At 29.6% G+C, this 26,254-nt stretch overlaps 2 protein-coding genes across 2 annotated transcripts; both read left to right on the forward strand.

The window, feature by feature from the left end:
- Positions 1-508: 508 nt before the first annotated feature.
- LOC107439749 (intracellular coagulation inhibitor 1-like) lies at positions 509-10,222 on the forward strand. Its single transcript, XM_043044313.2, has 4 exons — positions 509-723; positions 2,868-3,120; positions 8,387-8,832; positions 9,618-10,222. Exons 2-4 carry the CDS (start codon positions 2,881-2,883, stop codon positions 10,153-10,155), a joined length of 1,224 nt encoding a protein of 407 aa, XP_042900247.2. The 5' UTR covers positions 509-723; positions 2,868-2,880; the 3' UTR covers positions 10,156-10,222.
- Positions 10,223-15,754: 5,532 nt separating this feature from the next.
- Positions 15,755-20,613, forward strand: LOC139425396 (intracellular coagulation inhibitor 1-like). Its single transcript, XM_071180130.1, has 4 exons — positions 15,755-15,913; positions 16,984-17,236; positions 18,913-19,358; positions 19,998-20,613. Exons 2-4 carry the CDS (start codon positions 16,997-16,999, stop codon positions 20,542-20,544), a joined length of 1,233 nt encoding a protein of 410 aa, XP_071036231.1. The 5' UTR covers positions 15,755-15,913; positions 16,984-16,996; the 3' UTR covers positions 20,545-20,613.
- Positions 20,614-26,254: the final 5,641 nt, after the last annotated feature.

A 26,254-nucleotide genomic window follows, 5' to 3' on the forward strand; every position in this document is an offset into this window, starting at 1 on the left:
TTGCTCTAAAAATCATAATTATTTTCTTTTTTAAATTTATTTAAAAATAAAGTTTTTTAAATTTTTTTCACTTATTTTATTACTTAGATATTACTTACAGAGTCAAAATATTTATCACGATAATTCAAATTTCCATAACTGTAATTTTTAAGCTCTTCTGAAATATAGAAAGCAAAATTTGATTTCTTTTTTGTAAGTCTAGCTAAGATCTGCTTAAATATGAATTCAATTAAATAGTGATTTATTGAGAATATTGTTTGTTCATATTGAAGGCAATTATTCGAATAAATCTATGATAGAACAAAGTCTATAATAGAAATATTAGAGATTTTATCGTAAAAAACTCTTTCGTTAACATTGTTATCTTAACAAAAGCTTGCTTAATGAACTTTGCTAAAATTATTCATTAAAATGTACTAGCTGAAACAAACTCATTTTGAATGCGAACATTACATGATATCTATAAAAGAATCAAATGGAATTACGGAATCGAAAACAGGTGAGTAATGCATAGACATTCCGAGTGAAATGGATGCAGAAAATGGAGATGTCAGATTTAACTGATAAAGGAAAATTCATAATCAGGGAAGATTTATTTTTCCTTTCAAGCAGCTGAAATCTTTATACTTTGCTTGCAAAGCTATTATAAAAGCAATCACACAGTGTAGCAGAGGACTTTCATGACAGTAACAGACTTTGAAATAGGAGGCTTAATTGAAAAAGGTGAGACTTGTCTTAATATCTAAAATACTATAATTCCTACGCTATTTGTATTTATTGTGTAAATGTTTATGAGAAAAAAACCAGAAGAAACTTATGAATTTATTTGAATAGCACTTATACATTTTTTTAAATTTATATTCTCAACTAAAGCAAATAATTTGGGCTTAAAGTTCGAATTTTTAACATTTTTTGATTTAAATATAAGCGAATATAATTTTATATTGCATACGACAATTATTCATTTACTATTCTATTAAAGTTACTATATTATTTCATTTATTATTAAAATTGCGAATGTTCATGAAAAAAAGAAGAAACTTATTAATACTTTTGAATCGATCATATAAAAACTCAATACATTTCATAAAATTTAGATTCTCAACTAAAGCAAGTAATTTGTGCTTAAAGTTTGAATTTTTAAAATTTTTTGATTTAAATATAAGCGAATATAATTTTATATTGCATACGACAATTATTCATTTACTATTCTATTAAATTTACTATATTATTTCATTTATTATTAAAATTACGAATGTTTATGAAAAAAAGAAGAAACTTATTAATCCTTTTGAATCGATCATATAAAAACTCAATACATTTCATAAAATTTTGATTCTCAACTAAAGCAAGTAATTTGTGCTTAAAGTTTGAATTTTTAACATTTTTTGATTTAAATATAAGCGAATATAATTTTATATTGCATACGACAATTATTCATTTACTATTCTATTAAATTTACTATATTATTTCATTGATTGTTAAAATTGCGAATGTTTATAAAAAAAAGAAGAAACTTATTAATACTTTTGAATCGATCATATAAAAACTCAATACATTTCATAAAATTTAGATTCTTAACTAAAGCAAGTAATTTGTGTTTAAAGTTGACTGTGTTAAATTTTTAACTTTGTTTTTAAGTTCTGTTAAATTTGTTAAATTTTTTGATTAAAATATAAACGAATTTATTTACCATATTATTAAGTTTATTGTATTATTTCATTTACTATTGAAATTTGTGCACAGACGTTTGTTCAAAAAATAAAATTATTATGAATTGATTTAAAAAAACACTTATAATGACTCAAAGCATTTTATAAAATTATTATTTTCAACTACAGCAAATAGTTTCTGTAAAAAGTTTTCAATTTACATCATTTTAAACTTTCTTGATTTAAATGTACGCGAATTTATTTTTAATTACCTATTAAAATTTTTCATTTACTAGATTATGCGACAAACAATATTAACTGCAAGTGTAAAATTTGGAATCTCTCAGTAGAATCTCATCTGTGTTAATATGCATCAACACTTCTAGTCTAGTCAACTAGTTTTACAATTGTCTAGTTCTAGTCTAGTTCTTAAAATTTGACTTTTATAAACTACTTCAATAACTAATTTAGTAGATAAAAAAATTTTGAAAAAATATTATTTCGTAACAACTAGCTGGAACTAAGTAAAATAAAAAATAATGTGGTAATCAGTTTAGCTAAGTGTTGACATCCCAACCACTACAAGGTAAAAAAAATATGGTAAAAAGTATTGGCACTAAGGGTGCCGATACTTTTTGACGTAAAATCCATTTCTCCTGGAACATGTTACGGAACGAAAAATCTGATATATTGTGAATTTTACAGTAACAATTACCGTAAAAAGACTGACTCACTCTAATTAAATAAATATTATAATCAAAATTACGGTGTAATATTTAACGGTAAAAATGGATTTTACGGTAAAAGAAATTTTACGAATAATACATGCAAAGTGATGGTACTTTATGCTGCATTTGGATCCGGAATTTTTTACAGTGTACTATATGATTACTAAACTATTTTTTCCTAATTAATTTAACGGCATAATTAGTACAAGTGTCGTAACTTGTTAAGTACATTATTCAAAACATATTCCTGAATTAAAATGCTTAATATATTTTGTCATTTTTTAAACATCTTGATTTGTAGCACTATATATTTTAAAAGAACAATATTTGCCTTCATAAAATAAATCTATAAATATGAATATTATTTTTTATTTTCTATAGATTATATTTTTTTAAATATTATTTTTTATTTTCTATATATTATATTTGTTTTAAATATTATGTTTTATTTTATTTATATTTATAAATTTTTATTTTTTATTTTCAGAGTGTTTTAAACGATGACTCACAAAGTTTTGATATTATTTTCTCTCATAATTGCATTCAACGTAGCTATGAGCTCCCCAAAAAGAGGCTGCAGTGATAATTTAAATAAATTAGCAATAGCCAACAATTATCTAGGGCTCAAGCTTTACCATCTTCTAGTAAAAGGAAGCTCTGGAAATGTGTTTTTCTCTCCTCTTAGCATATCTACCGCTTTCGGTATACTTTACGCTGGAGCCAAAGGAAACACGGCAAAGGTAATTAGCACTATCTGTTACAACAAACTGTTACATTTCCTTTTATGTTATCCAATCATTTTCGAATCAGATTTATTTTTAATGTTATACGACTTGAGGATCACCAATAAAATTTTCTTTTTTTTGTTCGTTTTCTCATTATATTGTTAACGGTAAAGTGCAGATATCTGTTATTCCACTGGTTATCTAAATAATGCGCAGAGTTACTAGGGTAATTCATTGAAGTACTGAAAATTATTTTATTTCTCAAAACACCTAAGTAATCTCAAAATTACCTAGATAATCTGCACATAACTTACTAAGCATTCGTTAAGCTGTAGATTACCTATTATTCATTAAAGTGATAATAAGATCTTTGCAAAAACAACAGCAACGCTTAAGTACACTTAAATTAAAATAATACTATTTTGTTTTCGATAATCAAAGAATCAATCAAACAATCCACAAATTATTCGATAGAAAAAGAGAGACAAACTTTTGAACCTTAACAACGTGAAAGTCGTTAAGATGTTCATTACCTAGGTAAAATGAGGAAAACTTTTGGTACTGCACTTTAACGAATCGCAATAGTTAATCTGTAGATAATTTTGGTTACATGAACATTAAGGGCTTCCATTCTTTATCCGTAACATATATACTATAAATAAATTCTTATAAATTGAGACTTTTCTTAATAGAAAAAAATGTTTCCAGTTTCAACAAATTAATTATCTTTATTTTTTTTTTCTATACACGATACTTCAAAAATACGTGGCCCAAAATGAATGAGTGAGTTTGATGTACGAAAATGAATAAATAAAATGTTATACCGAAGCATGAAGTCATGAACGCTACTTGAGTCTGCTTGAGGCGATTGCAAAGTATACTTAATTACATAGTACAGACAAAATTAATTCTATTTATGCAGTATTTCCAAGTAGTCAGGACCTATTCTACTGCAGGGGATAATCAAAGTTTTACCCAGACGCCTGCACTCCAAAAAATTCTGAATCAAATTACAATTAGAAAAAAATTACGATATATAAAATTTTTTGTTTCGTAAAATTTCACAAGAAAAAATAACCGGAACCAAGCTGCTAAAAGTTTTGCCGTGAAATTGCACGGAGCAAATAATCTGATATACTGAAGTTTATACAAAAAATATTTAACATATATAATTCTCTTACGTGGCTCCCAAATTTTGGCTGTATTTCTTTTCCGAAGGTGGCAACGTTTGCTTTGTCTTGTTTACGTTACTATTTCTCTTACACGGCGACAAAAAAAAGCCTCATTACAACTCCCCGAATGGCAACACTGGAAAATCAATCAATGATTGCCGCTAAAAATGTCCCATGCCAAATCTAGCTGAGATGGCTCAACATACAGCGCTTTTAGAAACGGAAACTGAAATAACCAGAGAGCATCAGTTGCGGCAATCTCATACTATTAAGTTAGGCAGAAGTGAGTAGTCTTTGTCGATAGATCTCTATTTTAGTATTTTGTCTGAAGCGCTTTTTTTCACGAATTCATTTAACGAGTTTTAATTTATATCACGAATTATATTATAGCACATTTTAACGAATTACATGTCATTTATTTGAATTCAAATTTATTTTAATGACTTAGCATTTACTAAAAAGATGCAATCTTTTTTTTAAAAAAAAGTTTTTATATTGATTTGAATGATTGTTTTGAATTCTTAGAATTTTGTGCATTTGCAATGTACCTAAGTTAGTAGTGAGCGAAGCGAGCTTGGTTTGCGAAGCAAACCCTATAAGATTGCGTAGCAATTTTCGGGGGTTGACGAGCGTTAGCGAGTAGGGGGCGCATCCCACTAGTTTATTATAAAATCACTGCAGTTAAATAATTATTACTGAAAAATATACGATGTGAAAGTTTACGAGAAAAATGGGTTTTACCTTTCACAATACCTTTCACAAATTTCACAATAAAAAATATCCGGAACCAAAGTGCCAAAAGTTTTGCCGTGAAATTTCATGGAGCAAATAATCTAATATACTGAAGTTTTTACAAAAAATATTTATTGTAAAATCACTGCAGTTAAATAATTATTACAGTAAAATATACGATATAAGATTTTGCGATAAAAATGGATTTTACCTTAATTTTAACTTTATGAATAGTGCATCCAAGGTGCAGGTACTTTTAACCATAATTTAATTCTGATTTTTCACTGTGTAGAGTTCACTGTGTAGAGACAAGTGAAAGAATGGCGCAACTTCACATACTTACCAGGTGTTTTTAAAAAGCATCCTTTTAGAGCTTTTGAGTACCTTCTCTGACAGTATTGGGTAATAAATATGGGACATATACGGCTAAACAATAAATAAAACGTTTTAGAACTATTTCAGTTTCTTGTCCTTGTATAATACGTATGATTTTCAACCTCATCTAGTGACTTTTCTATAGAATATGCTATCCCATGTTCCAATTATTCCCTATATAACCTGCTTTTGCAGTTATTTCTTTTTTTAAACCCTTTGTATCATCGGAAAATGGAAAATCTTTTCATATAACACAGTATCATCCCTTCAGCAATAATTTCACTGTCTTTATAAAATAGCAATCGAAACAAAAATCAGAAAAAATCTAACAAATATTAACAACTATGTAAATTAAAAATCAAAGTTGCAAACAACATTTAACCTTTAGAGAGATAATAGATGAATATTAATAGATAAACTTAATCATCAAATTTTATCTATCAATTTTTAGTGAGAAATAAATCTTAACTTAATCATAATAAATCATAACTGAGAAATAAATCAGAAAATCATTCTAGAACGAGAGGATAGAACTTAAATGTACTGTTTTAATTTCCTGTGAGGAAGAATTAGCTGTTCTACCAAGCTCAATGACATTACGTATTTTTATTAAACTGATTATTTACCCCTTAAAAATATCGAGTTGTTCGGAAAGTAATTTCGTTTTTCCGACAGAGGATTTAATTGTATTTTTTAGAACTCAACTTTACACTTAAGTCGCATTATCATTATATGTTTTGAGAGCTGATACAGCTAGGCTTGTGTGTGGAAAAGTTCAATAAATTATAAGCAGTAGTTTTTGGTTGGTGCCCTTTTAAATATGGAGAGCAATAAGCACCATTTTCGTCCTATTTTACTTTTTCACAATAGAAAAGGTAAAAATGCTGTTCATTCCAGAAAAAAATAAACCGATGTGTATGGAGAAGATGTGTTGACAGAACGCCAGTGCCAGAATTAGTTTGCAAAATTTCGATCCGGCAATTTTGGTGTCAATAATGCACCACAATCTTGAAGGCCTGCTGAAACTGATAAAGACGCAATAAAGACATTAGTTGATGCAAATCGGCAAATAACAACACGTGAGAGGTTGAATTTATCGAATTCGATTGCTTATGACCGCTTGAAAAGCCTGGGTTCAACCTCGAAGCACGATATATGGGATCCCCATGTTCTCACAGAGAGAAATTTGTGTCGTCGCGTTGACGTCTGTGATTTGCTTCTCAAACGTCACGAAAATTATCCATTTTTGAAGTGCATCATTACTGGGGACGAAAAATGGGTTGTCTATAACAATGTCAAATGCAAGAGATCATGGAACAAAAAAGATGAACCAGCTCAAAGCATTTCGAAAGCCAATATCCATCAAAAAAAGTGATGCTGTCTGCTTTGTGGTATTTTAAAGGAAAAGTTGTTTTTGAGTTTTTACCGTATAACACAATAAATAATATGGAAGTCTACTGTCGTCCGTTGGACAAACTGAATGGTGCAATGCAACAGAAAAGGCCAGAATTAATCAACAGAAAAGGCATAGTGTTCCACCAAGATAATGCGAGCCCTCATACAAGTTTGATCACTCGCCAAAGGCTTTTACAGCTTGAATGGGGAAAACTGCCATACCCACCATATTCTCCAGATCTGTTGACTTCGGATTATTATTTGTTACGGTCACTACAAATTGTTTTAGACTGCAAAATCTTTACTTCAAATGAAGAGAATCAGTTTTTTGCCAGAAGAGACCAAACATTTTATGAGCGTGGAATCATGCTACCACCGGAAAGATGGCAAAAGGTGTCGGACCAGAATGGCCAAAATATAATTTAATAAAATATTTATTTATTATACGAAAATTGTCTTTCATTTTCCCTCCAAAAAACGAAATTACTTTCCAAACAGCCCAATACATTACGTAGTATGCATTATCAGTATTATAATGCATTATCGGTAACATAATATATCGCGTTGATGACTTTGCTGACATTTCGATAACTTGCTTCTCATTATGCTGAAAAGTGTTTCAAACGAACTTTAACAAATTTATATTTTAGGTAATATTAAACACAAAAAATTTAATAATAAAAACAATTACAGATTCAGGCTTTGTACTATACCTTGAAATCTATTCAATTTTGAATGATATGCAGTACGAGGTGTAACGATGAAATTTTCTTTGTCTTGGTTATTTTATTGTTATTCCCTTATTTTTGTTTCATTTCAAACATTTTTAATAGTTATAGCAGAATTTACTTAACATGTATAATTTAATTAACATGTTTTCCCCTATATTATCGTATAATAACATTTCTTGCCTTGTTTGGTGAGGATCTTCTATGACCAATGTTTGTATTTAGCTAAATTCTTTTTTAAAAATATCTAATCTTTTTAGAGCACTTTATTTTTCTAAAAATAAGTGCAATGCTGTTAAACTTATAAACCATTTTTTTTCTTTGTTAACTTGTGATTAAAGTAGCATAAAAAGTGAAAAAGAAGTGCAATCTTTATTTTTTCAGTAAAACTAAATGTACCTATATGTTTAAACATACAGGGGTTGGACGAAAATATGGAAACACCTCTACACTAACTCATTTTTTTTATATTTCGCAAAAAATATTTAGAGTATCATTTTATATCTTTAGAAGTGTTTAGATCCTGTGATTTCTCATAAGTATCATTGAAGCTTAAAGCTTTTAGATGTTTTATAAGCCGGCAATAAGTTAATAAGGAAAAAGTGGCCTGAATAATCTATGCCAAAAATATAGTAATGAACTTGAAATTTGCATCAATTACTTTGGTAATTATATGAAATAATTGTAAAAATCATTGTAGCCCTAGTTTGAGGACTCGTGGATGTATGAACATTTTTACAAAAAAAAAAAAAANAAAAAAAAAAAAAAACTTTTTCTTACTATAACTTTAGATATATTGAATAAAATTGAAGAAAATATTATTTTAAAATTTCAAAGAAACAAATTTTCGTTTCTCTTAAATATAATTTCCTTTTTTAGCAACTCAGATCTGTGTTAGGATACAATTCAGCTAAACTGAAAAGCAGCGAGGTTCCTTTGGCCTTCAACCGATTCCTCAACATAGTTATACCCGAAAACCAATCGCCCAATCCAGAATACATCTTGAGTCTTGCCAATGAATTGCTGTTAGCAGAAAACTTCAATGTAAATCCCGACTACAAAAACCAAGTACAAAATCTTTTCCGCGCATACATCGAAGATGTTGATTTTGAGAATAATTCTGCTCAAATTGCGGAACAAATAAATAATTTCGTAGATGAACAGACCCATGGAAAAATCACACAGCTCGTAAGTGGTTTGAGTAGATCCACTGTATTTTTCATAGTGAATGCTATTTATTTCAAAGGATCGTGGAAAACGCAGTTTGAAACGAAAAATACAAAATCTGAGAACTTCTATAATGATGGATCAAACTCTAAAGCAAAGTAAGTTTCGCTAATTTTTTTTTATAATATTAACAACCAAATATTAACAATCAAACATTTATGAAACGTAGCATGGCAGTTTATGCAAAAGAATTTTTCCAAAATGCTTTCAAATAAAATAACTAATGCATCACATTTTCCCTTAGCTTATTTATCTGTGAGCTAACAGAATGTTTTTTCATAAATTGTACAAAGGAGTCTAAGTCAGATGCTCCTTTCTAAATTTTTTTCTTATCTTTCTTTCGGCATGCAACTTTTGTTACAGGGGAAATTTTCAGGCAATAACTTCTCATTATGAAAGGAACCAATTTTAATTTTATTACTATCTTTCAATTCCAGGAAAGTTCCACTTATGCATCTGACATCAGAATTTCCTTATGCATCGGACGAGGACTTACAGGCTGTAAAGTTACCATACAAAAGTGACAATGTCAGCATGATTGTTATTCAGCCTGTTCATAATTTTATTACTATCTTTCAATTCCAGGAAAGTTCCACTTATGCATCTGACATCAGAATTTCCTGATGCATCGAACGGGGACTTACAGGCTGTACTGTCACCATACAAAGGAGACAATGTCAGCATGATTGTTATTTTGCTTTTTCATAATTTTATTAATACCTTTCAATTCCAGGAGAGAGTTCCACTTATGCATCTGACATCAGAATTTCCTTATGCATCGGACGGGGACTTACAGGCTGTGAAGTTACCATACAAAGGAGACAATGTCAGCATGATTGTTATTCTGCCTATTCATAATTTTATTAATGTCTTTCAATTCCAGGAAAGTTCCACTTATGCATCTGACAGCAGATTTTCCTTATGCATCGGACGAGGACTTACAGGCTGTGAAGTTACCATACAAAGGAGACAATGTCAGCATGATCGTTATTGTGCCAAAAGAACGTGGAGGTCTTGACCAACTTGAGAACAGTATAACGCCACAAAAACTCCAGGACATCCAAAATCAAATGTATACAACCAAAGTGACTGTTACGCTACCAAAATTCAACATAGATTATCAACGAACACTGAATTCTGACTTCAAAGACTTGGGTGCAACGGCCATATTTAACCCTGGATTGGCAGATTTCTCAGGTATAACACCACAAAAAGGAGTTTATGTCAGTGAAGTAGTACACAAGGCGGCTGTTGAAGTGAATGAAGAAGGGAGTGAAGCTGCAGCAGCGACAGGTATTGGCGGTCATGCTCTAGCAATCATAGAACCACAAAAATTTACGGCTGATCATCCATTTATATTTGCTATTATGGAGAACCAATATAAATTTATATTGTTTATGGGTCGTGTGAATGAATTGTAAAACCTGCTTCAATGTAACAATAGTTCTGTATTCTTAAGCATTGTTAATTAAAAATCATCTGAATTAATGACTGACTGTTCAATAAGATGCCATTGTCTTTATTGTATTCGTAGTGTTCCTAGGATTTCAAAAATCAATTAAAAAAGAAAGAAAAGAGAAATGTAGAGTTTGGTGCATTCTGATAGGGAAAACAGTTGTTTATATTCATGGATAATATTAGTTACATATTTCGTCAACAGATGGCGTTCCTGCATTAGACAAGGTATAAAACGATGTTTTTCCATGCATGTCGATTATTTTAATTGAATTAATCTGTTCAATCTGTTACATTTGTTCACTTTGCTTCAGTAAATTGTGGTAATTTTTGAAACATTATTTTATACTTTTTCTCAGCTGACTGCACTATCAGTTGTCAAACTCTACAATAATTTTGTAATTAATTTAAAACCCTCATGAGGATGAATTCCTTTATTTCTTATGTAGTAAACGCATACAGTTTTCTGCCGTTTCTATTTAATTGATTTCTCAAATCTAAATTCATTTATTATAGGGAACTCTGCACTTTCGAATGTGTCTATAAATTATGAAAATGGCATTCTGTAAAATTAATTATTATTTTTAAATTCTCCAAAAAACTAATTCAAATGTGGAATTCAAAGATCAAAATAAAAACATTTCTGATTAAGCACAAGTTTAATTTTTCAGTAAAGCAACTGATACAGCAACTATGCAAATGTGTAAGAAAATAATATTATACTCCATTGCAAGTTAAGAAAAGATTATTTCGGTATAGGATTTAAGTAATCATCAACTGCATATAATCCCGTTTTATTTCGTTATCAAATTATATTATTATGCTTTCAAAACTATATAAAAGTTTTTAAAAGTTAAATACTTCGGACGGAAATTTAATTCGTGCTATTTTTTATACGCAGGAAGAAGGCCATGCTACGTATTTTTAAGAGTTGGTGATGTTGATATTTTATTACGCTTGGAGCTTGGCGTCTATTTAGGGTATGCAAACAGGCTCTCTGGATAGGGATAATAGAGTTTTCATTACTTCCAACAGAGTATAGTTACAGGTTAACCCTGAGAATTCAGGTGCAAAAAGAAAGTGAATATTTTTTAGTGCGCTTTGAAAATATTTTAACTGTATTTATGTGTTTAAAGAGGGTGTAAATCAAAGTATATTGCTGATAAATAATGAAACTTTTTAAGGCAGAAGCTTGGTACTAGAAAGTTTAGAGCTAATAAAGCTTGGATGAATAAAATCAAATAGTAATTCTTAAACTTTTAAATATTTGATTATTTAATGTGTGTTGAATTGAAAATTATTAATCATAATTGTTAAAATTAAAAAAAATAATAGTTAAGTTTAAAATTATTTATAAAATTGATGCTTACTTCTCAACAAAATAGCGAGACAATTGAATTTTAGATACATGAAATTTTAAGAAAAATAAACAGATTGTGTTTGTAGCAAGGTAAACCCACAAGAATGCAAGAGGAATTAAAACAAATTAATAATTAGATCAATAGAGTAAGGTTATATATTATATCTTAAATTGCGTTTAAATTGGCCGAACAGTGGTGGTACAACATTGATACAAGCCGAACAACCCAATAGGCCCATTGGGTCATAAAGTTTTAAATGGTTAAGAGTTAAATAAAGATGTGAAATAAAATCATTATTGTGGGGTTACACAAATCTGTGGACTAAAGTATTAAAGACTGATCTACTCACCCTAGAGTTGACACCTTTTACATGTTGATCATTGTGTAATAACAGAGGCGATTCATAAATTATTGAAGGCCAGAACACTGTTTCGTGTAGCAACTATTTATTTATATCATCATAATTTGATATTAAATTACTATTCAACAATTCCGCCTTTCTATCAAAAATATGTATACATTAATTGCACTGAAACTCAACAATCCAAATTCTTCCATCAACAAAAACGTTGAATACACAGACATGGAGAAATCAAATAAGCATTCACAACCTTTTCAGTACGACACAACAAGGCATCTTCTACATTCAAAAATCATGGGTGTTGTCTGTTTTTTCCTCAGTCGTGCATCCCATAGAGTTGAAATATCTACTATTTCATCTCTATGGTGCATCCACCTTAAGAAAACACGGTCTCATTGTAAAATAACCAATGAGGATCAAAATGAAAAAAGGAGTACTAGAAAGGCCAATAAAAAAAAGTGGGCAGATCAGATTCAACCCCTTTAGAAACTATTGACCGACAGAAGAATCAAGTAAGAGAAGGTACAAGTAATTAAAAATTCACCCACTGTGAGAGGAAAAGAAAATGTCACAAAAGGGGTCTAAAACATTAAATTTTTCTATTTTTTTCTAGCTCCCATGTCTTGACCAGCAAAGACAGCTGCATAGGAGGTGTAAATGAAAGGGGGACATACATAAAACCCTATCTCACAACTGACCAAGGGAGGCACAGGTGCCAGCTGCAGAGGAAGCTAGGGAAGAGGAGTAAAAGGAGGATGCAGGAATAGTATCAAGCTACGGTTGGTAAAGAATAAGATTGGGGAAAATATCTTAAGGCAGTGCATGACTGAAAAAAAGGAAAAAAAAGTAATGAACAATTATAAATAAATTAATATTGCATAATTAAAATATAAAGCATAATAATAATCTGTAAAAGTTAATAATTAACAAAGATATGCAGTATTTAAATATATACATTGTAAATTGATAACAGATTTAATTATAAACTGAACGTTAATGAAGGTAAGAGCAGGAATTCGCAAACAAGAAATTACGAGTTAGGAGGACAAAAGTAAAGCAAATTAAAAAAACTTCAATAAATTAAGGAGAGTATGAACTTGTGATTATCAACATTATCACAATTCTCCACCTTCTTCGAGAAAAATTATATTCCCAAAGGGAATAATTTTTTTTTTTTTTACATCTATAAACTGAAAAGTAAATAGATGACAAAACAGTTTACAAATTGAGGTACGTTATTGCAGCAAACGGTGTGTACATGTGGAAAAATTTCAATATATTGCCTTCTTTTCATTTTGAAATTTCTTTTTTTTTTAAAAAAGTTCATGGTGTTGCAATTTTTCTTTTATTTCTTATTTCATTCCTGGTGTTATGGAATAACAGGATTGGGAAGATGAGATGCTGTATAACATGCTTGTGATACAAATCGCATTGTTGTTGTCACTGCCTAAGCAGTGAGTGGGTGAGTAGACAGTACAAAAAAAAGCGAGCACAGATAACAAGCCACATGCATCAAAAAAAACTTTAAATACATATATACATAAACACACATTTTGCTATAAAAGCAAATGAAAAATTTTAAAATTTAAATGAGCGAATGAATCATTTATATCCATGGGTTCATAAACATTACAAGAAAAGAGCTTGTTGTTGAGAATAACTACCAACAGTGCTTTTAAAAAAAAACTTTAAAAAACACGTTAACTAATATCCTTGACAAAAAAGATTACGATGCAAAAAAAAAAATTTTTTTTTTCTTTTTTGAAGAGATAATTTACAAAAAATAAAGACTAGATATATTTGTTCACTCTATATACCAGAACAAAGTGTTTGGTAGAATAATCCTCAAAAAAAATTCAAGTGCTGGTATTTACCAACAGCCAATCAAAAAATTGGTAGAGTAAAATGGTCAAAAACAAATAATATTTATGTAGAATAGACAAGGTGATAGTTAAGCGCGTACACTCAAGAATTGCACTCGCGAAGAAAAAAAATGATGTAAAAACGAATTACTTGACTTCACATATGTAAAATGTAATACTAAAGTAACAATGCTAAATCTTTGTGTCAAATAGTGATTTTCTGTCATTTCCTTTACATATGACAGACAAATAAAGTTGCATGATACCAAACATTAGTATCATGCTTACTTAATAGTGTATCCGAAGGACATTGAACTGTGAAGTAGATCAGTGATATATTCACTGTCCAAGAGTAAACATAACCACTACTACCGACAGCCACTTTATTATCACTACATAATATGATCACTATTGTTCTTATGCACCTGCTCAAACTTTTCTGTTTTCAGAATGCAGGGCAACTTGTAGAGCCTCTTGAAGAGGGGGAGATCAGCACTCAGAAGACTGGCATTTAAGAACATTCCGGATATGTTCCTGATACAGTACTAAATTTTGGAAAACAGAAGAACTAAAATTTTGAAAAACAGAATTTCCGGTAAGCAGTGACAACAGCGAAAGGTAAAGCCGGTAAGCTGTATGAATAGCTTAAATACCGCCTAATTTGGTTTAATTCTTAGAATTGTGGTTTCTTTCACTAGAAATGTCTATACCATCCAACTATGGTGATTTTGCTAGAATTTCTTTCTTGCGTCTGGCAAAATTTTGCACTCTTTTATTGAAACGGCATTCCCTAAAAAAGCTAAAACCCGAAAATAAAAAGAAGACATTAATGAAATGAAATAACAATTTTAAAACTCTATGCTTTTAAAGTGAATTGAAAATGACAAAATATTTCCTTTTTTGAAATAAAGAAAAAAAAACAAAAATAGAAAAAAAAATAATTAAAAAAATAGAGCGCTTAACATTTTTAATCAATTTCTGTCCTTTCTTAAGTCTTTCAAAAGTCATACAACTTATGTTTTCTTTTTCACTCTGAAAATATAACATAATTATTTTTTTTCATTTATTTAAAAATGAAGTTTTTAAAATTTTTTTGATTTTATTTTATTATTTACATATTAATGACAGAGTAAAACTATTTTTCACGATTATTTAAATTTCCATAAATGTAATTTTTAAACTCTTCTGAAACATAGAAAGCAAAATATGATAATTTTTTTTTTAAAATCTGCGCTTATGAAGTGGGTTAAAAGAAAACGAAATATTTCTTTTTCTGAAAACAAAAAACGAGCAAAAAAAATAATGAAAGTAAAAAAATATGGGGCGATAACTTTTTTAATGAACTTATATCATTTCCTAAGAATCATTTCCTTTCAAAAGTTATGTGACTTATGTGTATTTTATTTTCGTTCTAAAATAGCATAATTATTTTCTTTAATTTTAAGTTTTTAAAATGTTTTCATTTTGTTTTATCATTTACATATTAATGACAGAGTCAAACTATTTTTCACGATTATTTAAATTTCCATAAATGTAATTTTTAAGTTCTTCTGAAATATAGAATGCAAAATTTGGTAAATTTGTTTCGTTAGTCCAGCTAAGATCTGCTTAAATATGAATCCAATGAAATCGTGATTTATTGAGTGCATTGTTTGTTCATATTGAATGCAATTATTCGAATAAATCTATGATAAAATAAAATCTATAATAGAAATATGATTATCTAAGAAATCTGTATCAAAACAATTAATTGAAATATTCCATTGTTAACTTAACAAACGTTTGCTCAGAACTCAAACTAATGAAGTTCGTTGAAATTATTCGATAAAATGCAGTATCTCAAACAAACTGATTTTGAATACGAACATTACATGATATCTATAAAAGAATCAAATGGAATTACGGAATCGAAAACAGGTGAATAATACATAGACATTCCGAGTGAAATGGATGCAGAAAATGGAGCTGTCAGATTTAACTGATAAAGGAAAATTCATAATCAGGGAAGATTTATTTTTCCTCTCAAGCAGCTGAAATCTTAATACTTTGCTTGCAAAGCTATTATAAAAGCAATCACACAGTGTAGCAGAGGACTTTCATGACAGAAACAGACTTTGAAATAGGAGGCTTAACTGAAAAGGTGAGACTTGTCTTAATAACTAAAATACTATAATTCCTACGCTATTTGAATTTATTGTGTAAATGTTTGAGAGAAAAAAAACAGAAGAAACTTATGAATTTATTTGAACACTTATAATGACTCAATAATTTTTTATTTTATTTATATTCTCAACTAAAACGAATAATTTGTGCTTAAAGTTTGAATTTTTAGCATTTTTTGAATTAAATATAAGCGAATATAATTTTTTATTACATGCGACAATTATTCATTTACTATTCTAGTAAATTTACTATATTAATTCATTTATTATTAAAATGGCGAATGTTCATGGAAAAAAAGAATAAACTAATTAATACTTTTGAATCGATCTTATAAAAACTCAATACATTTCATAAAATTTAGATTCTCAACAAAAGCAAGTAATTTGTGTTTAAAGTTGACTGTGTAAAATTTTTAACTTTGCTTTTAAGTTTTGTTAACTTTGTTAAATTTTTTGAATAAAATATAAACGAATTTATATATTAAGTTTACTATATCAGTCATTTACTACTAAAATTTGCGTGCAAATGCTTGTCCAAAAAATGAAATTATTATGAATTTATTTAATAAAACACTTATAATGATTCAATGCATTTTATAAAATTATTATTTTCAACTACAGCATATAGTTTCAGTAAAAAGTGTTCCATTTTCATTATTTTCAAATTTTCTTATTTGATTGTATGAGAATTTATTTTTTATTACCTATTACAATTTTTCATTTACCAGATTATGCGACAAACAATATTAACTGCAAGTGTAAAATTTGGAACGGTACTTTATGCTGTATATGGATCGGATATTTTTTACAGTGTGCATGAATATTAAACTGTTTTTTTCCTAATTATTTTATTGGCTCAATTAGTATAAATGTCATAACTAGTTAAGTACATTATTCAAAACATATTCCTGAATTAAAATTTTAATATATTTTGTCATTTTGTAAACATCTTGATTTGTAACACTATGTATTTTAAAAGAGGAATATTTGTCATCATAAAATAAATCAATACATATAAATAATTTTTATTTTTATTTCTTATTTTCAGAGTATTTTAAACGATGACTCACAAAGTTTTGATATTATTTTCTCTCATAATTGCATTCAACGTAGTTATGAGCTCCCCAAAAAGAGGCTGCAGTGATAATTTAAATAAATTGGCAATAGCCAACAATTATCTAGGGCTCAATCTTTACCATCTTCTAGTAAAAGGAAGCTCTGGAAATGTGTTTTTCTCTCCTCTTAGCATATCTACCGCTTTCGGTATACTTTATGCTGGAGCCAAAGGAAACACGGCAAAGGTAATTAGCACTATCTGTTACAAAAAACCGTTACATTTCCTTTCATTTTATCCAATTATTTTGTAATCAGATTTATTTTTAATGTTATGCGACTTGAGGATCACCTATGAAATTTTCCTTTTTTTCTTGTTCGTTTTCTCATTATATTGTTAACGCTAAAGTGCAGATATCAGTTATTCCACTGGTTGTCTTGGTAATGTCCAGAGTTACTGAATGGTACTGAAATTTCTCAAAACACCTAAGTAATCTCAAAATTACCTCGATAATCTGCACATAGCTTACAAAGCATTCCTTAAGCTGTAGATTACCTATTATTCATTAAAAAGAAAATAAGATCCTTGAAAAAACAACAGTTACGCTTAAGTACACTTAAATTAAAATAATACTATTTTGTTTTCGATAATCAAAGAATTAATCAAACAATCCACAAATTATTCAATAGAAATAGAGAAACAAACTTTTGAACCTTAACGATGTAAAAGTCGTTAAAGTGTTCATTACCTAGGTAAAATGAGGAAAACTTTTGATAATGCACTTTAACGAATGTTTGTATAACGAGTTAATCTGTAGATAATTTTGGTTACGTGAACATTAAGGGCTTCCATTCTTTATCCGTAAAATATATACTATAAATAAATCTTTATAAATTGAGAATTTTCTTAATCGAAAAACATGACTCCAATTTCAACAAATTAATTATCTTCACTTTTTTTCCTATACATGATACTTCAGAAATACGTATCACAAAATGAATGAGTGAGTTTGATGTACAAAAATGAATAAATAAAATGTTATATCGAAGCATGAAGTCATGAACACTTTTCGAATCTGTTAGAGGGGATTACAAAGTATATGTAGTCACATTATAAAGAAAAATTTAATTCTATTTATACTGTATTTCCAAGTAGTCAGAACCTATTCTACTGTCAGGGATAATCAATGTTTTACCCAGACGCTTGCACTCCAAAAAATTCTGGATCAAATTACAATTACAAAAAAATTATGGTACATCAAATTTTTTGTTTCGTAAAGTTTCACAATAAAAAATAACCGGAACCGAATTTTGCCAAAAATTTTGCCGTGAAATCTCACGGAGCAAATAATCTGATATACTGAAGTTTATACAATAAATATTTATTGTAAAATCACTGCAGTTAAATGTTAAATAATTATTACTGTGAAATATAAGATACAAAATTTTACGGAAAAAATGGATTTTACCTTAAATTTAACTTTATGAATGATGCATCCAAGTTGCAGGTACTTTTAATCATAATTTAATTCGGATTTTTCCCAGTGTAGAGACAAGTGAAAGAATGGCACACCTTCTCAAACTTACCAGGTGTTTCTAGAAAGCATCCTTTTAGATCTTTTGAGTATCTTCTCTGGCAGCATTGGGTAGTAAATGTGTAGCATATACTGCTAAACAATAAATAAAATGATTTAGAGAACTATTTCTGTTTCTTGTCCTTGTATAATACGTATAATTTTCAACCTCATCTAGAGACTTTCTACAAAAAATGTTACCCCCTGTTTCTATTTTTCCCTATGTCACCTGCTTTGTAGTTATTTCTCTTTTTAAGCCTTTTGTATTATTGATAAACAGTAAAATATTTTCATGTAACACATTGTCATTCCTTAATAGAACCACTCTTAAATATAATTTCCTTTTTTAGCAACTCAGATGTGCGTTAGGATACAATGCAGCTAAACTGAAAAGCAGCGAGGTTCCTTTGGCCTTCAACCGATTCCTCAACATAGTTATACCCCAAAACCAATCACCCAATCCAGAATACATCTTGTATCTTGCCAATGAATTGCTGTTAGCAGAAAACTTTAACGTAAATCCAGACTACAAAAATCAAGTACAAAATCTTTTCCGAGCATACATCGAAGAAGTTGATTTTGAAAATAATTCTGCTCAAATTGTGGAACAAATAAATAATTTCGTAGAGAAGGAGACCCACGAAAAAATCAAACAGCTCATAAGTGAGTTGAGTAAATCCACGCTATTTTTCATAGTGAATGCTATTTATTTCAAAGGATCGTGGAAAACGCAGTTTGAAACAGAAAATACAAAGTCTGAGAACTTCTATAATGATGGATCAAACTCTAAAGCAAAGTAAGTTTCGTGGATTTTTTTAATAATATTAACAATTATATTAACAACCAAATATTAACAATCATACATTTATTAAACGTAGCACGGCAGTTTATGCAGAAGACTTTTTAAAAAATGCTTTCAAATAAAATAACTAATGCATTACATTTTCCCTTAGCTTATTTATCTGTGAGCTAACAGAATTCTGTATTAAGTATTGCTAATTAAAAATCATCTGAATTAATGACTGACTGTTCAATAGGATGCCATTGCCTTTATTGTATACGTAGTGTTCCTAGGATTTCAAAAATCAATTAAAAACGAAAGAAAAAAGAAATTTAGAGCTTGTCGCATTCTGATAGGGAAAACAGTTGTTTATATTCATGGAATTTAAAAATTAGTTACATATTTCGTCAACAGATGATGTTCCTGCATTATACAAAGTATAAAACAACTGTTTTCCTTAGCTTATTTATCTATGAGCTAACAGAATGATTTTTTATAAATAGTACAACAGAGTCTAAGTCAGATGCACCTTTCTAATTTTTCTTCTTACCCTTTTTTTGGCATGCAACTTTTGTTACAGGGGAAATTTTCTGTCAATAACTTCTCGTTATGAAAGGAACTATTTTTAATTTTAATAATGTCTTTCAATTCCAGGAAAGTTCCACTTATGCATCTGACATCAAAATTTCCTTATGCATCGGACGGGGACTTACAAGCTGTAGAGTTGCCATACAAAGGATACAAAGGAGACAATGTCAGCATGATTGTTATTCTGCCAAAGGAACGTGGAGGTCTTGACCGACTCGAAAAAAGTATTACGCCAGAGAAAATACAGGAAATCCAGAAACAAATGTATGCAACGGAGGTCACAGTTACGTTACCAAAATTCAGCATAGAATATCAACGAACACTGAATTCAGATTTCAAAGCCTTGGGTGCAACGGCCATGTTTAACTCCGGATCGGCAGATTTCTCGGGCATAACACCACAAAAAGGAGTTTATGTCAGTGAAGTAGTACACAAAGCGGTTGTTGTAGTAAATGAAGAAGGGAGTGAAGCTGCAGCAGTGACAGGTGTTGGCGCTACTGCTACAGCAGTTATAGAACCACAAGAATTTACGGCTGATCATCCATTTATATTTGCTATTATGGAGAACCAATATAAATTTATATTGTTTATGGGTCGAGTGAATGAGTTGTAAAACCTGCTTCAATGCAAAATAATTCTGTATCCTTAAGTATTGTTAATTAAAAATCATCTGAATTAATAACTGACTGTTCAATAAGATGACAATTGCCTATGCGTAGTGTTTCAACATTTTCCTATGACTTCAAAAATCAATTAAAAAAGGAAGAAACGAGAAACATTGATTTTGGTGAGTTCTAATAGGGAAAACAGTTGTTTATATTCATGGAATTTAAAAAATCATTTACACATTTCGTCAACAGATGGCGTTCCTACATTATACAAAGTATAAAACAATGTTTTCTGATGCATGTCAGATTATTTCAATTGAATTAATCCGGGAGTTTGTTACCTTTGTTCACGTTTCTTCAGTAAATTGTGGTAATTTTTGAAACATTGTTTTATACTTTTTGTCAGCTAGCAGCACTATCGGTTGACAAACTTTACAAATAATTTTGTAATTAACTGACAACCCTCATGGGGATGAATTCCCATATTTCTTATGCAGCAAACGCATGCAGTTTTCTGCCGTTTTTATTTAATTGATTTCTCAAATCTAAATTCAGTTATTTTAAGGAACTCGGCACTTTACGCATCGAACGTGTCAATAAATTATGAAAATGTCATTCAGTAAGATTAATTATTATTTTTAAATACTCTAGAAAACCAATTCAAATGCAAAATTGAAAGATCAAAACAAAAAGTTTCGGGTTTAACACCAAAAATTTTCAGTACTATACTTTACAACAAAAAATGGTCAAATGAAACACCAAGGAATTATCTATCTGCAGTAAATATCGCTAATGTTTTAGTAGCCGCTGTTTTTAGTGTTTAGTAATCTCAAAACTTGTTAAAACAAAACATAACAATAAGATAGAACTCCCATAAAAGTCAGCAAAGTTAGTTTTACCACACAATGTACGACAGGAACTGTTAATTTAGAAGGCATACAATCAGCGATTTTCGAAATAAAATTAGTTTTATCAAACCTAGGCGCATGACAGGGAGAACTTTAAACAAATTTTACTTGGGTTCAATCGAACGGAATTAGATACTAAATATTATAAAATTATTTAAAAATAATTAAGAGGAGCCATAATGATTCGGGAGTTAGAGAGTTTGAATCCCGGTGAGATGACCTTGGTTCAAATCCCAGCTATGTCAGTTCTATGCGAAATCCGCACCAACCTTAGTACTAACTTAGAATATCCTCAGTGGTAGTTGGATCATGGGTTAGAGTTGTAATCCGTCAGGTTGAATGTCGGATGTTTTCTTGGTTTTCCTCTCCGTGTAACGCAAATGCGGGTAAATTCCATTAAAAACTCCAGAAGGCAAATTCATCCTTCAATTGATCCAAGAGTTCCCTTGTCTTCTGGATTGGATTCAAAATTACAAGGCTACGGATTTGAACATCGATAATCATAAGTTTGAAATTGGGTTGGCTGTTTAACTGTGATTATAAATGAATAAATATAATTAAGAGATGTATGCAAATCTCTTTATGAAAACGTAATTATCTTTTTTTACGCAACTAAAAGTACATATGCTGTTTGTATAAGTGACCCTTTTTTGGCCTGTTTAAGAACGTGCCAGACAACAACAAACTTAGGCCTTTCGTTTATCTGCTATTTGATGATTTGCAGGAATAGTTAAAAGTAGCGTTTTTGGGGCCAAACACAATTCTTTAATACTGTAAATAACTGCGAGCTTGGCATAAACATTCTCCATTATTAGTATTTAGAATTAAAAACACCATTGAAAATGTATATAAACACTTGACTCTGGGAAAATCAAAGTATTCATTCGCATAATATCGAAAAGTTTTTAAAACCAAATTCGGAGCACTTCCGGTCTCAATAGTTTGGTTAGGAGAGGTATCCAAAGCTTGGACCTTTTGATGCTAATTTTACTTTTGTCTTATTTCACCATATCTGGTTAAAACAAATTGATAGCTTTTTACGCATAATTATGAAATTTCTTTATCTGGAAGTAATTCCAAGCAAAAAATAACTTTTAAATAAATATATAGTACTTTTTTTATTATTTTGTTTAATATTAGTCGAAAAAAATTGAATTGTAAGGTATGCAACTTCTTACATCATTTTAAAAAATATAATTTTACATGTTAAAATACAAAATTTAAGTGACATCGGTCAAATAGTTCCTAAGATATCAAATTTTTTAAAATATCTCTTTTTGAAGATCAATTTCTCAGGAACAATTCAACCGATTTCACTAAAATTTCATATTTTGTCAGGTAAAATTACAGCCTTTAAAATGTTGTAAAAAAATTCCATACATTGCAATTCAAAATTTATTTCTTAGATTAATAAACTGAAATAATAAAAAACAATAGTAAATGTTTACTAAAAATTATTTTCTGTATGAAATTATCTTTGAATAAAGGAATTTTATAATTGTGTGCGAAAATGTTTCATTTCGCTTAAAAAGCTCTCGAGATATAACTAAATACGCAAAAAGTAGAATTAACATTAAGGGGTCCAATCTTTGGATCGCTCTCCTGACTAAACCATTGAGACCATATGTCCCAGACTGCGGCTACCCCTATATTTTGGGGGTTAGAAATCCGAATTCTTAGGGGAAAAAAGGTATGTTTATTCAGAAAAAGTGCGTTTTTGTGTCTGATTTCGTAACTTAAAATATTCTTTGCTCTTATTGATTAGCATATTTGAGGTCATTCCCTTGAGCCATTAAAATTGAGTCCTAGAATGGGAAAATTTGATTACTGGATCAAAAGTTATTCAGGTAGTCTGTTTTTTATTTTGCGCACTGTATCTTATACAAATCTACAATTCTAAACAAATCTGCGTCGAATTTGATGTATATAACACGCCGAAAAAGGTAACGGACCACTCTGAATAACATTTGATCTAATGATCAGATCTTTACATTCTATGACTAAATCTTAATGGTTCAAGGCGGGTGACCTCAAATATGCTAATTAATTAGTGCAGATGATTTTTAAGGTTATGAAATAGGAAACAAAAGCGTACTTTCTCTGAACAAATATGGATTTTTTTTAATGGATTCGTATTTTTGACCCCGAAAATATAGGAAGCAGCCGCAATCTGGGAAATATGTTCTCCATAGTTTGGTCAGAAGAGCGATCCAAAGTTCGGACTCCTAAATTTCCATTTTACGTTTTGCATATTTCGTCATATCTCAAGAACTTTTTAAGCGAATTGAAAAAGTTTTTACTCATTTTTAAAATTCGTTTGTTGAAAGATAATTCTAAGTAAAAAATAAATTTTAATAAATGTTCTTCTCATGGACGTGCCTTTTACAAAAAAGTAAAAAATCTTTTCAAACTATCTCATTAAATAAGAAAGAAAACGTTACAGAATTTTAAGAATAATACCAACATTATTGTAAATAACAATAGATAAAAACAAAGATTAAAATGAACAAACATGAAGATTAAAATTTTTACTCATTTTTAAAATTCGTTTGTTCAAAGATAATTCTAAGTAAAAAATAAATTTTAGTAAATGTTCTTCTCATGGACGTGCCTTTCACAAAAAAGCATAAAATCTTTTCAAACTATCTCATTAAATAAGAAAGAAAACGTTACAGAATTTTAAGAATAATACCAACATTATTGTAAATAACAATAGATAAAACAAAGATTAAAATGAACAAACATGAAGATTAAAATTTTTACTCATTTTTAAAATTCGTTTGTCCAAAGATAATTCTGAGTAAAAAATAAATTTTAGTAAATGTTCTTCTCTTGGACGTTCCTTTCACAAAAAGGTATAAAATCTTTTCAAACTATCTCATTAAATAAGAAAGAAAACGTTACAGAATTTTAAGAATAATACCAACATTATTGTAAATAACAATAGATAAAACAAAAATTAAAATGAACAAACATGAAGATTAAAATTTGTACATATTATTAGCTTAAAATTGATATGTAAGTATATAAAAACAAAAAGTATTAAAATCTGATAAATCACAGTTGAGGGAGGCAGATGAATGAAGAGCCAAAACCTGTTTGATTGCGGAAGGAGACAGAGGTGTTGAAAAACCTTCGTTAGAAACGCCTTTGATTGTCAACCTGAAATCAAACAGACAAGTTTTGATGAAATTTTTTGTTTTTTCCTCCCTTAAGAATCAATTTGCCACTACAAATGAGTATACTTTTTGTTTTCATTTTCAATAAAAATTTTAAAAATATTAATTATGTTTTGCAGCAGATTAACATTTCATTTTAGTTGAGTACTGATTCATAAACTAATATATTTTCTTCACTTCGTTCAATTTCATGATTGACATTTAGGAAGAAGAATCAGTTAATTTTAAAAAATGACTTGACATTATTATTGGTTAAAAATGCACTTTAACTCATTATCATTCAAATTGATGAAATAATTCAGTATAGGGCTAAAAGAAATCTTAAAATCTAATATTTCACCAGCAAAATATTTACAATAACGTTGGCATTATTCTTGAAATTCTGTTCCGTTTTCTTTCTTATTTAATGAGATAGTGTGAAAATATTTTATACTTTCTTGTCACTTTTTCGTGAAAGGCACATTCATGATAAAAATTTTATCAGAGAAGCCCGTGGATAAAAAAAGGCTAAATTTGCTTTTAAAAATAACTAATACTATATAGTATTTCAAATTCTCACATTCTTAAGTGTAAAAACACTTCGAAAAATTATTTTGCCTCATTTTTATATTATAGGCGTCGTTTGTTCGTAAATAATTGTAGTGTTTATACACCGAAGAGCCATTACATTATGACCACCCTGCTAATAACATGTAGTACCCCCTTAAGCCCTCAAAACCACCCGCCGTGGCATTGATTCCACAAGGTGCTGATAGGTAGTCTGAGATATCTGGTACCAAGCGCTCACCAACTGGTCCTGCAATTCCCTCACATTGTGAGGGGGTAGCGTGGCAGCACGAATTTGGCATTCCAAGTAGGACCACAAATGCTCTATTGGATTAAGGTCAGGTGAATTTGGGGGCCAAGACATGACTTGAAAGTCACTGGAATGTTCCTCGAACCAATCCATGACGATTCGACGCTTATAACATGGTGCTTTATCCTGTTGGTAAACACCATCCCCCGAAGAAAAAACTGTTGCCATGAATGGGTGAACCTGATCTGCAACTATATTCAAGTAGCTTGCAGACGTCAGGGATTGTTCTATGAATATTATGGGTCCTAATGTGCCCCATGAAAACATTGTTCCTGGGGGAGAAACCGTGAAAACCTGGGCGAGTCCATTGTTATAGATGGAGGGTGGTCATAATTTAATGGCTCTTCGGTGTATTTAACTTATTTCCACTTGTAATTTAAATGTTTATCGTCTGGCTCTGGAAGAATATAGAACCTATTTTATAATAACAGCATAATGAATGTGCCATACGATAAAGTTTCTAGGCATGGTTTGCTATGTAATTCTTAATTCTTATGATGTGCCCTACCTCTCTTCAAGTTTGTCCCATAATTTCAGAATCACCATGTATATGACGATATATCAAAATATATATTACGATAAATAAAAAAAAAATATTTAAGTTTTATATAGAAAAGGAATTAAATTTGACTTTATACATTATTATTTGCATTTATGCGTCTGGCTATGCTCTTCAGGCAAGTGAGGTATTAATTCCAAAATATTTTTAAGCAATCGATAGGAACAATTCAGTTATGAACTTTTGTGTACTTGCCAACTGAAAATTGCTTAA

This window comes from Parasteatoda tepidariorum, chromosome 1, assembly GCF_043381705.1.
Source record: "Parasteatoda tepidariorum isolate YZ-2023 chromosome 1, CAS_Ptep_4.0, whole genome shotgun sequence".
NCBI classification, from domain to species: Eukaryota; Metazoa; Arthropoda; class Arachnida; order Araneae; family Theridiidae; genus Parasteatoda; species Parasteatoda tepidariorum.

What these genes read in the sequence shown, in the direction of transcription:
- LOC107439749 (XM_043044313.2), top strand. Translation starts at nt 2,881, where the DNA reads ATGACTCACAAAGTTTTGATATTATTTTCTCTCATAATTGCATTCAAC. An exon ending in CCAAAGGAAACACGGCAAAG is followed by an intron (nt 3,121 to 8,386) that starts GTAATTAGCACT and finishes TTCCTTTTTTAG; the next exon opens with CAACTCAGATCTGTGTTAGG. An exon ending in GGATCAAACTCTAAAGCAAA is followed by an intron (nt 8,833 to 9,617) that starts GTAAGTTTCGCT and finishes TTTCAATTCCAG; the next exon opens with GAAAGTTCCACTTATGCATC.
- LOC139425396 (XM_071180130.1), top strand. Translation starts at nt 16,997, where the DNA reads ATGACTCACAAAGTTTTGATATTATTTTCTCTCATAATTGCATTCAAC. An exon ending in CCAAAGGAAACACGGCAAAG is followed by an intron (nt 17,237 to 18,912) that starts GTAATTAGCACT and finishes TTCCTTTTTTAG; the next exon opens with CAACTCAGATGTGCGTTAGG. An exon ending in GGATCAAACTCTAAAGCAAA is followed by an intron (nt 19,359 to 19,997) that starts GTAAGTTTCGTG and finishes TTTCAATTCCAG; the next exon opens with GAAAGTTCCACTTATGCATC.